Below are 13359 nucleotides of genomic sequence, written 5' to 3' on the forward strand. Positions count from 1 at the left end.
GTACTATGAATTTGTTTTGTTATCTGGTTGTCAGCATACAGGTTATGAAGGGGTGTTGCCTCTACTTCTGAGAGCCCACCATCATGAACCAACATGGATCGGCAAAAAATACCCATGGGTCCCATAGGAGCCCTTGCCAGGTGCTGTGAATTTAGTTTGCATCTGATGGTAAACATAAAAGTTGCTAGAGAGGGACACAGACATGGTGATCTCCAGGGGCATAGCAAGATTGGAGTGGGCCCAGAGACAAGATTTTAAAATGGGCCCCCCACTCACTGAAGCTCAGCAATAGAACATCATTCTAATTTATTTTTTAAAAGGTTTTATAAATTGTGGATGATGCAAGTCATTTAATGGTACTAGAGAAAGACATGCTGTTCTAGTAGCTCCAGGTCTTAACACTCACATCAGTTTCAGAGGATGAATACAACTGAAGGGTGCGTGGCTTGGGGAGTCAGTCATGTGACTTGCCTCTGGGGGGCCCCCCAAGGCAGTGGGCCCCCAGCCAACTGTCTCCCCTTGCCCTGTTACAGTTACGCCCCTGGCTGCCTGCAAAAGCAAGCAGCGTTTTAACGCTGCTCACTTTCACAGGCAGGAGTCTCCTCCCCTCAGCTTAGTTCTGTTGCATTCCTGCTGGGTGCTGCTTTCCAAGGTGTTTATCAATGATTGTTCCAAAATGCTGCTGTGAATGTGAAATTGGGAGCTGCTGTTGCTGCTTTTCTCAATACGCTGAATCGCTCGGAGGTTAAGGCAAGGCCATCATGTGCTCCACAAGGAACAAAAGCAGAACTGCAAGTTTTTCTAGGCAAACCCCTGTCCGCCTATCTACATCTTCTAAGGTAATACAGGGTGGGGCACTTGAAAGGAGGAGTGAGCTGCTGCAGAGGAGGGATGCTTAACCCCTTCCATGTCTGACAGCCCTCCCCTGCCAATCTCCCCCTTTGCGGAGCAGAGTCCTTGCTATTTGAACGGTGGACTACATGATTGTGAGCACTGGAAGGTATTCCCCTTTGGGGTTGGGGCTGCTTTGGGGAGAGCACCAGATTTGACTAGCAAGTAAGTTCCAGTCAACTCAATGAATTGAATTGTAAAGTCATGTGACTTGCCTCTGGGTGGCCTCCCAAGGCAGTGGCCCCCAGACAACTGTCTCCCCTTGCCCTAGTATAGTTACGCCACTGACTTTGTGGCTAGGCTCTCCGACTGTGGTTTGACTTTCAGGGTGGGGATATGTAAATGAAGTGGAAGTGGTGGTTTCTGGGCCTAGTTGGTACCCAGGAGTGGAGCTCGCCCTGGCTTGTCAGGTGAGGACCATTTTCAGCCTAAAGGGATCTTGTGTGTGGGGAAGATGATTAGCAGGGATGGCCGGAATCGAACGGGATTTAAAGTGACATTGTTCAAGGGTTCCTGGCAAGGGGAATTTGTCTGAACTCATTCCTGGTTGGGCAGCAAAAGCCCAAAAGTTTTTGTTGCAGGGCCTACTCCAGCCTTGCTATGTCCTAGCAGAAGCCCTGTTTCCTTTCAGCCTCAGGGTGTCAATGGGGAAGGGAGGAGTGGCTGGGAGACTCTTGTGAGGGGGTGTGAGTGGTGATGATTCCCCGCCCCCCTGCTCCTGTGTCCAAAGTACAAGGAAGTTCAAGTAGTAAATTGCTTCATTCAGTGACTAGGAACTGAACACATTTCCTTATCCCAAAATGATGACAACTGCAAATTGATTCAGAAGGCATGCGGGAGACAAATGTTCCACTGCATAGTTAGTGAAGGATCAACAGGAGGGTGAAGTTGGTTTCTTTCTGCTTCCCAGCTCCTTATTCGGCACAGAGGTGCACAAGCAGCCTCTATAAGACATGCCACCCCATTGCGCCCTCCCGTACTACAGGTTTCCATGGCTGGAAGACACACAAGTTTTCACTCCTGCTCAGAGGACTGATTTTGCACAACGTACTTTACCAAGTGGGTCTCCCTGGCACTTGCTTTTCAAGCTCATTCTCGAAACATGCAGTGCTGTCCTACAGATGAGAGATCCCTTGAGAATATACAGAGTGCATTTCCTTCCCAACTGAATACCTGAAGCTAAATCAACAAAAATCTGGGCTTAACAGGGGCAGGATCACCAGGTTTGCACAAAGTGGTGCTCTTCTGAAACATAATTTAACTCATGGGGCCGCCAAAGTAAACGCTTAGGAACTGGGAAATGGGGCTTTTACAAGGTTTTAGTGCCTGCAAAAGAGCCTTGGGCCCCACAAATGTTACACCCACAGCACCAGTGAGATGCAGTAGGAACATACCCAATCCTATGCTTCATTTTTGTGTGAGTCACTGCCAAGCATGTTGTCCCCATGCCAATAATTAATTTTATGTATTTGAGTATGTCAAAATGTATATCCCATCTTTCTGTAAATATTTGAGGCAGCTGGCACCAAATTTTAAACCAATAAATCAATTAGAAATTGAAGAGTGTAGACAGTGGTTTATTCAAACACGATTGCTGATTCCTATGGGTGATGTTGTGGGCATTCCAGATAATGTTTTGCACATTGCATAACTTCTTCTTGCAAGCTGCCTACCAGTCTGTGAAATACTGATGAATCACATACTGCACAGCACAACATGGGTGATTGGAGCATCACCCACGCTTCTGCGGCTGTTTAACCATAGTGGACAATGTTGCGCAACAGGGCAGTTCCACTGAGTCAGAAAGTTGCGCAAACACAGCTGGTCAATAGGACACCCATTGAAAATCATGGGCATCCCATCAGACAACTGTGTTTGTTCAACTGTCTGAATGAGCTGAACTGCCCTGTTGTGCAACTCCATCGACAGTGTTGCACAGCAGACACACCAGTGTGGGTGGTGCTCAAGCTGCCCAGGTTGACTTGCACAATATGTGAGCCAATGATTTTTCATGGCACTGTTTTTCCCCTAAATCAGTCACAGAAGGGGAAATGCTTGTGTGTGGAGGAAAGGTGTGGTTGGGCCATCGCACATGCTGCAGAGGAGTGGCTACCTACATAGGTGGTGGCGTATGGGCTCCAAAGAGTACACCTGCACAGTCCCCCTCTCTTCTGTACCTGAGCACACCACTCTTTCTGGCCACACTTTTCTTCTGCAAAAGACCTTGCACAAACCTCACAGAGTCATTTAAAAAAAACAAACTGATTTTTGTTCTTTTGCAATGCACTCTTCCCAGTATTGGCCAGAAAACACCTTTGCTGCTCTTATTACATTTCCCCCTTTTGCACTTCATAATGGCTGGAAATGTCAGCGTAGTGGCAGAGTCTGTTAGAGATAAGTGGACACCTTGGATCTTATGGCAAACATCAGCCCCATTTCTGGAAATACCCCAGCATAGCCATTGCTTTCCATCTCTCTCTTCTATACCTAGAGGGTGGGTGGCAAAAGGTGGGGGTTTGATATTGTGAGAGGATGAAGCAGGGGCAATCAGTTCAGGAAAGACTCAGGGTGGTGGTGTCGATGACGGAAAATGAGTCACAGGTGCCATTCATTTGCACTTCTCCGCCCCATTCCAGCTGCCTCTCTCTCTTGCCCTGCTGTGGCATTAACCCCAGGTGATGAACTGGTATTTTCCAGGTTGGGAATTGCAATCCCCTACCCAGTCACCTTAAGTGGCGCAGTGGGGAAATGCTTGACTAACAAGCAGATGGTTGCAGGTTTGAATCCCTGTTGGTACTATATTGGGCAGCAGCGATACAGGAAGATGCTGAAAGGCATCATCTCAGACTGCGTGGGAGGAGCCAGTGATAAACCCCTCCTGTGAAAACGACATGGCTCTGTGGTCGCCAGGAGTCAACATTGACTTGACAGCACAATCAATGAAACAAATTTTTTGCATACTTCATATGCAGAGTTAAGTATACCAATAATATTTTCGCATACTTCATATGCAGAGTTTGTTTGTTTGTTTAACACACTTTAACACTGCCCAAAATGCAAGTTTTCTAGGCGGTTTACAACAAAACAAGTACTAATAATACAGAATCTCATATTAGTTTCTTTTAAAGCAATAAATGGGGATGTAGCAGGATCTTATTATTATTTATTATTATTTATTTGATTTATATACCGCCCTTCCAAAATGCTTTTAGTCAGACAGGAAGATTCCTGTCATTTCCTCCCATGTCCTGCCCTACTCAACCCCAGCACAGCATCCCTCCAGGGTGCTTTCCAGATTACATGCTAAACAGGGGTAAAATGCATTGACTTGGCAGGATGATCGTATTGGAATTGACCCCCAGAATCTCAAACTTCTACAATGGGAAAATACAGCTATTTTTCTGCAATGGACTTGCAACGGTGTAGTGGTAAAACGCAAAGGTAAAATCCAAAATAAGGCATCGGAAATGTGAATGGCACCTTGCTGTCAGTGCAGGGACTGCTGTGTCACAACACAGGAAGCACAGAAGCACACTTAGGAGATCCGTAGTGACTCTGTGGTAGGGTTTAATCTGGAAAGCACCCAGTGGTTGTTGCTGGCGTCTACCTTGTGTTTCTTTTCAGATTGTGAGCCCTTTGGGACAGGGAGCTATCTTATTTTAGTTGTTTCTTTTTCTGTGAACTTCTTCTTTTCTTTGAGAACTTCTGTTGAGAAGTGGTATATAAATATCTGTAATAGTTGTAGTAGTAGATCAGGGGTTCCCAACCTGCGGTACTCCAGATGTTGCCAAACCACAACTCCCATCATCCTCTGCTACAATTTATGATGGGAGTTGTAGTTTAGCAGCAACAACTCTAGAGTACCACAGGTTGGGAACCCCTGCACTAGATTGTGAATTTGTTCATTTGTTTTTAATGTTACTCATGGTTATTGTCATCTGATGTCAGCTTTGGGGAGACAGACTCTGTTTCCAGCCATTCCATTCCACCTGAGAGTCCCTTCATAGTACCCATGTCTGTCCTTTCATCTTCTTCCCTCCCTCTCCCCCTTCTCCTGGGGGCTGCAGATATTCATTTCCTCCATCTGTCTTTTATTCTACATGCTGTGCCCCATGTTCCTTTCCCCCCATTGACCCCAAAGGATCTTTCTTAATTTTTCCCATGGGCGTAGCTATAATTGAGCAGATGGGTTCAAAGAACCTGTCCCCCCCTGTTCCTGAGGGCCCCCCATCTCCACACATCCCTATTTTCTTCATTGTCTCCCTCACTCCGAGAAAACAAGGGCCCCCTCTCCCCTAGCTGTGAACATGGTGGCTCACTCCGAGGGAACATGCCCCCCCCCAGCGATGCCCCTTCCTCTAATTCTCCCTCACCCCAATTCCACATGCCAATACACCCTCCTCCCTCCTTTCTCCTCCCTTCTCTCTGATTTCTTGGAAATACCCCTCTTCTGCCTGGGTCATGCCCCATGTTTTTGTAGACCGACCTCCATATCTCATGATGTTTGAAGGGCTGGAGGCCCCCAGCTGCTGATTCCTCTTAACTCTACTCCATTTGCGTCTTCTCCAGGCTACACCTTCTCACATTCCCTACACTATTTCTACACAGGAGTGTCAGAGCCCAGCCAGGGGCTGCCCCAGTTCATCACTGTGGGGTACGTGGACGACCAGCTTTTTGTTCAGTATGCCAGTGACACCAGCAGAGTGATGCCTCGAGTTCTCTGGATAGAGAAAGCAGTGATGTTTGATCCCCAGTACTGGGACACTGAGACCCAGGTCTCAAGGGGCAATCAGCAAACCTTCAGAGAGTATCTGATGATTCTTCAGAATCGCTATAACCAAAGTGGAGGTGAGTGAAGGCTGTGTGGGCCATGGAGTTTTACTCTCTCTCTCTCTCTCTCTCTCCTCACCATTTTCCTCCCTTACAGAGGAACCCAGACAGAATATGGGGGAGGTGGCTGCTGGAAGGGAGGGATGAAAATAGGAGGGTCTTCTTCTCAGAAGAGAAGCTCACCAACCCCCAGGGCCAGTGGCAGACTATTTTGCGCCCTAGGCAAACACATTGACACTCTGCACCCCTCTGTGGTCTGCGCCCTAGGTGACTGCCTTATTGGCCTAATGGTAGCACCGGCCCTGCGCACCCCCACCCCCACCCCTGCAACCAATCAAATGACAAGTAGGAGAGGTTAGGGGATGGGGGGGCGGGGATGCCTCCCCTTCACCTCCCATAAGGAGAGCCCTGATTCAGGAGCTTGATGGGCAGTGTGTGGGGTGGTTGAATAAAAGCTGCCTCCACCACACCATAGAAGGACTAGTGGGGTGGAACAGTACATGTCATGAACATGTATCATGCCTCTGAGTACCAGTTGCAGGGGAGCAACAGCAGAAGAGAGGGCATGCCCTCAACTCCTGCCTGTGGCTCCCAGCGGCATCTGGTGGGCCGCTGTGTGAAACAGGATGCTGGACTAGATGGGCCTTGGGCCTGATCCAGCAGAGCTGTGCTTATGTTCTTAGGTTCAGCAGAATCCCCCCCCACTCCCTATTTCAGCACTCTGGACAGATGCTGGGTACTTTTCTCAGGCTTTTTACTTTCTCAGCTGGCCATGCGATGGCAGGAGCTTTACAGATTCTTAAAGGCACACTCTGCCTTCTTCTCACCTGACCCAGCGAGCATTGGCTGCAACTGCAGGGCAGTGGTAGCTGGTACAAACCAGCAGGAGGGGTGGAAGACAAGGTTTGGGTTCAATCCCTGCCAGGCGATTCACCAGCCCAGTGGGCTGAGGGCAGGGTAGATGAGAGAAGGAGAGAGGCAGCTGGAGCGGGGCAGAACAGGAGTATCATGGGCTGCACCTGAGGCTCATTTTCCACCCCTCCAGCTCATTTGTACTGGCTGCCACTGCTGTAGGGAAGATGTTTTTAATAGATCTTTTTCCAGTTTTGAAATGCTGTGACAGTGCAACTCCCCCTCTCCACTCCAAGGACATCAGAGATGCTGAAATGCTCTGAGCTTTGGATTTCCACTTTGGTTTCCTTGATCTGAATAGATGGTGGTTATAAAAACATGAAGCAAAAGAGAAGGGAATCTGAGGCTCTCCAAGGACAAGTTTCATTCTAAATGAAGTGTCCTTCACTCGGGACAGTTAAGTGGTGGAATGCATTAGACAGAAGACAGAGAGAGGCCTTAAAACGTCCTCCTGCCAACTGAGTTTGAATAAAGGGCTGGACCAGTGGAAGGAGAGGACAGCTACTCTTTTGGAAAGCCACTTGGGTCTGCCTTTTTCATCCTGGGCCTGAAGGAACCCCAGTGGACATCAAATATCTTCTTAATAGCACTTCACACACCGGGGCGACTAAAACAACTAGTTTTGTGGAGCATAGAGGTGGCAGAGAACATTATTAGGGGAGCAAGGATTTTGCTATACATTAAATACATGTAGGTAATGCAATTAATGTTGTTACTTTATTTACTTTATTAATGAAGCTTGCTCGACATTTTCAAACTTATTCGGAGAATAGATTGCCTTCTTGATTTAGAGAAGGGCTGGGCAAACCTGGCCCCTCCAGTTGCAAGATGGGAGTTGTCATTTAACAGCAGATAGGAAGTCCCATAAAAAGATGGGGGCCGGGACTCCCATAGGAAAATTGGAGTTGTAGTTTAACAACAGCTGGAGGATAAATTTGCCCACCCCTGATTTAGGCAGGGCTGGTGCCAGACTATTTTGCGCCCTAGGCAAACACATTGGCACTCTACACTCTGTGCCCTATGCAGCTGCCTAGTTGGCCTAATGGTAGCACCGGCTGCCTATTGCTACCCTACCTATTACTATCCATACCACACACACACATCCCCCCCCATCACTTTTCTCATTCAAGGAGATGGGAGGTCAAATCCAGAGTAGCAGAGATCAGACCCTGCAGGGAAGGTGGCTGGGGAAAGTGGCAAACCCTGCTTTAGTCGGCTGCCCTGTTGATTTTGTGTGTCTCCTTCAGGGCTACACACCCTGCAGTTCATGTATGGCTGCGAGCTGAGCAATGACGGGTGCAAAAGAGGATATGTGCTGTATGGCTATGATGGGAGGGACTTCATCAGCTTTGACCAAGAGATCCTCACTTGGGTGGTAGCCGATATCAGGGCACAACTGACCAAAAGGAAATGGAATGCTGACCTGCAGATTGCCAAACGTTGGAAGACCTACCTGGAAGGGACCTGTATTGAGTGGCTGCAGAAATACTTGGACTATGGGAATGAAACTCTGCTGAGAAAAGGTGAGGTCTGGAAACAGAAAGGGCAGGGGTGGCAATTCTGCGAATGCTCCCTCCTCCCTTTTCATTGTTCCCAGACTGAAGAGCCAATCCACTCTTCAGCACGTCGGAGAAGTCTAAGATTGCACCAGTCTACAGATGAGGAAGGAAAAACATAATTGTGGATACTTCCCACATAAAATGGAAGAAAGTCAAAGAGCTGGCTAGATATTTTCTTCATTACAAATACCTCAAATATTTATAAACCGTTTTTAAACAAAAGTTCCCAAAGCAATTTATATAGATATACATTTATAAACAAATACCCCACCCCCCACCCCAAAAAAATCTGGAGTTTTTTCTTTTCATTGTCCTTACTATGTGATAAGGAAACACAAGGAGGATGTCAATATGTCCAGGAAAGACATAAGGATGTGTGTTCTCTTGGAACCTCAGCCTTTTAATCGTGTGGGCCAGAAGAGTATTGTCTGAACAGGCCCACTGTCTTTGAGCATTTTCAGTGTACTAAGATGGTGAGGGGGATGCTGTAAAAGCCTGTTTTCTGGAGTTTTTAATTTCTTTGATATACTAAAGTTGTGGGATACCCAATTTTGAGAGACGAGAGAGGGAAATTATGCCAAAATGTGGAGTCCCTTCCTTCTTTAATCTATAGTACACACCTAGCTTGCCATTTTTACAGAGTATCTAATGATGTTGCTGTTTTCATAGAACTCAAGGCAAATGACAATGGCCAGGAAACCCTCTTCTGTCAGGTCTACGGTTTCTACCCCAGGGAGATTAATGCTACCTGGAGGAAGGATGGGTTTGTCTGGGTGGAGAAAACCTTCCGTGGGACTGTCAGTCCCAACTCAGATGGAACTCATTGCCCCGGCTCAGCACTGAGATTGACCCCAGAGAGAAGAACCACTTCCACTGCCATGTGGAATATGATGCCCTACTGAAACCTCTTGACTTGACCTTGGAGAAATCTGTTAAGTGACTTTAGAAGTGCAAAGGCTGTCATCTTTGTGGGAAGTGAGGGGGTGGCAGATTCTGGGCGGTGAGTTTTCACTCAAGGAGGAAGGTGAGGGTTCAAAAAAGGAACCCCTTCAGCAGTATCAGAGGCTTCATCAGCAAGGAAGGGCCTTTTCTGTTGTTGCCCCTGGACTTTGGAATGAGCTCCCTGTTGAAATAAGAGCCTACCTCCCCATCTCTGAAAACTTTTAAAAAGTCAATTAAAACACATGTGTTCACCCAGGCTTTTAATTAGACTTACTGTTGTAATATTTTTAACCTTGTTTTAAGTTTCAAATAGTTTTAATGTTTAAATTTTGTTTTAAATTTTGTTTTATTGTAAACCGCCCAGAGATGTAGGTTTTGGGCAGTATAGGAATTTGTTAAATAAAATAAATAAATTCCCAGAAAGCCTCTGTGTGATTGGGGGGGGAGCATAGCAGCCGATGTATCCCTGAAGGCTGGAGGAAGGATGTCCAATGGGGTGGGCAGAGTGACCCAGGACACTGAGAAATGGAACCTTGTCGGTTTTGTTCTTATGTGTGGATGACACAAGTATGCAGTAAAATGAATCTGTTGTATGAGGTCAGTCAAGGCCTTTTTAAAGGAAGAAGCTTTGGAAGCTGTAGAATCCAGAAGAAGGAGTTGTGGCACACAAGGACCAGGCAGTGAAATCGAATCAGGAATATTAAGAGTTTAATGAAATAGGTATTACTAGTGGGCCCGGGCACAGAGCATCTGTGCCTCTAGTGCGGCCGGGCCCACCGCCGCCTGCGCTGCGGCCGGGCCCGCCGCCTTACCTCCGCGGCCGCCGGGCCCGCTGCCTTACCTCCACGGCCGCCGGGCCCGAGGGTGCCGCGGCCGCGGCCGCCGGGCCCGAGGATGCCGCGGCCGCGGCCGCCGGGCCCGAGGGTGCTGCTGCTGCCGCCCAGCCCATCGCCGTGGCCGGGCCCAGGAGTGCCGCCGCCGCCGGGCCCAGCCAGGCCCGCCGCCTCGGCTCCGCGGCCGGGCCCGCCTGGCTCCCTGGCCATGGCCGCCGCCGCCGTTCTCCTGGGTGCGCCAGGACCAATCAGGCGCCCCAGCACCCCAGCCAATCAGCTGGGCTGCCGGGACGCATTTCTCCTGGGCACACCCAGGAGAAATATATATATAGATGTGCAGAGAGCCAAGTGCAGACTGCTTTTCCATGCTCTTGCTGCTGTTTGTTAGCCCCACCTCTACCCGGGGACTAGAATATAAGTAACTAAATCCCCATTCAAAAGCTGGCCTGGATCAGTGGAGGCTCTTCACTTAGGGCAGGGTGGGCAGTGCCCATCCCTTAAAAAAGGCCCAAATGTCCAAAGAAACTAATAAAAATGGTCCAAAAACAATAATAATTGTCAGCCATTCTGTCCTCTGCCACCATTTCAGGTCTGACTGACTCAGTCACTGCAGCCCTGCACTTCCCTGCTTGTAGCTTGCAAGCCTGCAGTGTTGACATATAGTGGGCGCTGGTAGTAAAATTCCTTAAACACCTATAAGAGCCCACGAAACAGTTACACATAACAGTGTTCATAAGGCAGGAGCCAATCCCAAGGCTTGCCTTTGTTGTCAAAAGATGGGCTGAATTCAAATAGCCCTATCAGGAAGACATCATATTGATTGACAGCTCCCTCTGCCTCTGACTAGCAATCAGTGTGGCTGGGGGCAGTCCTTGTTCTAGTCTTCTGAAGGAAGAGACGGGCAATCGCCATTTTGTTCACTCTTGGACAGTGTGCTGAGAGCAGAGCTTGCTGAGAGACCATTTATTTTGTTTATTGAGCCTCAGATTATGTGAGTTAAGTTTATGTAATTGTCAGATTGTGTGTGTTTGGGCACCTTTGAGGAACTAATCAACACAAAACGTGTAGGTAGTAGCCCCCTGCCCCTCTCCTCAGGTCTGTACCTGAAGCGATCACTTTGCCCTACCACATGAAAGGGCCACCCCTGCTAAATGCATGCTTTATTTGCACTTTTATTATCATGAACTTGCAAAAATTACTAATTTCCTGCCAGGTCTGCCATGATTTAAAAACTATCATTTCCAGAGCCAGCGTGGTGTAGTGGTTAGAGTGCTGGACTAGGACCGAGGAGACCCGAGTTCAAATCCCCATTCAGCCATGAAACTAGCTGGGTGACTCTGGGCCAGTCACTTCTCTCTCAGCCTAACCTACTTCACAGGGTTGTTGTGAAAGAGAAACTCAAGTATGTAGTGCACTGCCCTTGGCTCCTTGGAGGAAGAGCGGGATATAAATGTAATAATAATAATAATTTCACAAATTGAGAATCTAATCTTCCCCTAGTTGCAGTCTGCAGATATTTCCTATCATCATTTGGACAGTTTTATTTATAAAACAGAAGGGGTAGCTTAGAAGCTTTTTACACTCGCCTCCCTAGTTACGCACTCTGGGGCCCTGCCAAGCCACATCCCCGCCTCCCTGCACCCACCAATTTCTTTGTGCGGGACAGCGGAATAGGCATGGCTCCTCCCGCCCCTGGAAAGAGCAAGCTGCAAATGTGAGAAATAATTATAAGCCCCTCATGCTAGTACGATGTGGAAATAACAACTTGATTTGTGGAGGGTTTGGGTGGGTTTTGTGTTTGTTTTTAGCATTTTTAAATACACCAAAGCTACAGAACCAGACAGATGGTTTTCTAGGCATTCAGGGTTACAAGTAAAAAGAGAGAGGGAAATGATCGATATATATTTTAAAACTCTCTGTTAGGCATTTCTGAAATAGTAAGAAGTGGCAGGTGGGCCAGGCTTCCAGGCTTCTATACATAGGCCTCACCTAAGCCTGAAGCTCTCCAGACAGGCCTTGGAGATCAGCAGGAACAGACAGCCAAGAAAGGGTTAACTTTTCTCCCAGCCCTATTGGTTCTCCTGGAGTTTTGTGCTCCTCCCCCTCTTGGAATTTGTATGGAACTGCAGAGCCCAGGTAGCTGGCTGACTGAGGGTCTCCCTCCAACCAAAAAGGAAAGGAAAACATTTGCTGTTTGAAAGTAAACCCTTTGCTGTTTGTTTTGTGTGTGTGTGATTTGTTCCCCTTGGTCAAGCTACCATGTTGCCCCACCCCCCATGAACCTTGTGTGTGTGTGTGTTGCACATGGGAGAGAAGTCCCATCCTGTGTGTATAAGAGAATTCTTAAATTTAAAAAAACAACCAACAACACCATTTTCAAAGTATGCCAAAACATGCACTCATGGCATGTTTTTATAACTTTCTGAAAATGGGTGTCTTTGAGTGCAGAGGCTTTTACAGGTATGTTTCTTGGAATGACATAGCCACCTAATGGTGCAGTGGGGAAGTAACTTGCCTAGGGAGCAAGAGGTTGCTGGTTAGAATCCCGACTGCTATGTTTCCCAGATTCCCATATCAGGCAGCAGGGATATAGGAAGATGCTGAAAGGCATCATCTCATACTGCATGGGAGGAGGCAATGTATTCTATCAAAGAAAACCACATGGCTCTGTGGTCGCCAGAAGTCGACCCGATGGCACAACTTTACCTTTTACTTCCTATATGCCCACAGCAGTTACGGTAGTGTTGTTTTGTTTTGTTGCTCCACCCCTGCGCCACCCACTTTGGCTCTGCCCACCTGCCTGGTGCCCACCCAGTCCCAGGAGTCACCAGCCACCACTGGCCTGGACCAAGGAATGGATTAACCAAAAACACCACAGAAGCATCATGCTGGGCTGTGGTAGGAAGTGAGTTCCTGGGGAATGAATTCCACTTTATTTGGGACACCCTAGAAGGAATTGTAAGTGGTTTACATGTACGGGATCTCGGGATCTCTGTTTCAGTGTCCCATATTTTTCCTTGGTATGGGGAGGGCATCCTAACGTGATGGGTTATCAAGCTCTGCATGCTCCGAGACAGGACCAATCAAAATTCAGGTCGATCATATGTATCCAGACAGCTGTCACTCATCCCCAGTTCCAGTCCTGTCTCGCTCCGCAGACAGAGCTTGAGTATTGCTGTGAGGAAAAATTTCACAGCCTTTCTCCTTTTTTATTTTAATAATTTGGGATTTCCTCTGTTAAGGTCTCTCTTATTCGCAATATGGAGCCTGATTATATGGGGGATATGTTGAAGGGTTCCCTTCCGGAGGGCCCCTTCACAGAAGCCGCAATTGTTCCCTCGGTGGCAGGGACAGTGAGCTTGGGCCTAACGGCCATTGATAAAGGAGAGGAG

The 13359-nt window shown here is 47.8% G+C and overlaps 1 protein-coding gene across 1 annotated transcript; it reads left to right on the plus strand.

Moving 5' to 3' along the window:
* Positions 1 to 3748: 3748 nt before the first annotated feature.
* LOC128343948 (H-2 class I histocompatibility antigen, Q9 alpha chain-like) lies at positions 3749 to 9094 on the plus strand (the record flags this gene model as incomplete). The annotated part of the gene is made up of 4 exons (XM_053293386.1): positions 3749 to 3764; positions 5473 to 5739; positions 7881 to 8156; positions 8862 to 9094. Coding segments are annotated over 4 exons (792 nt in total), but the record flags the coding sequence as incomplete, so codon positions are not given.
* Positions 9095 to 13359: the final 4265 nt, after the last annotated feature.

Source organism: Hemicordylus capensis, chromosome 2 (genome assembly GCF_027244095.1).
Source record: "Hemicordylus capensis ecotype Gifberg chromosome 2, rHemCap1.1.pri, whole genome shotgun sequence".
NCBI classification, from domain to species: Eukaryota; Metazoa; Chordata; class Lepidosauria; order Squamata; family Cordylidae; genus Hemicordylus; species Hemicordylus capensis.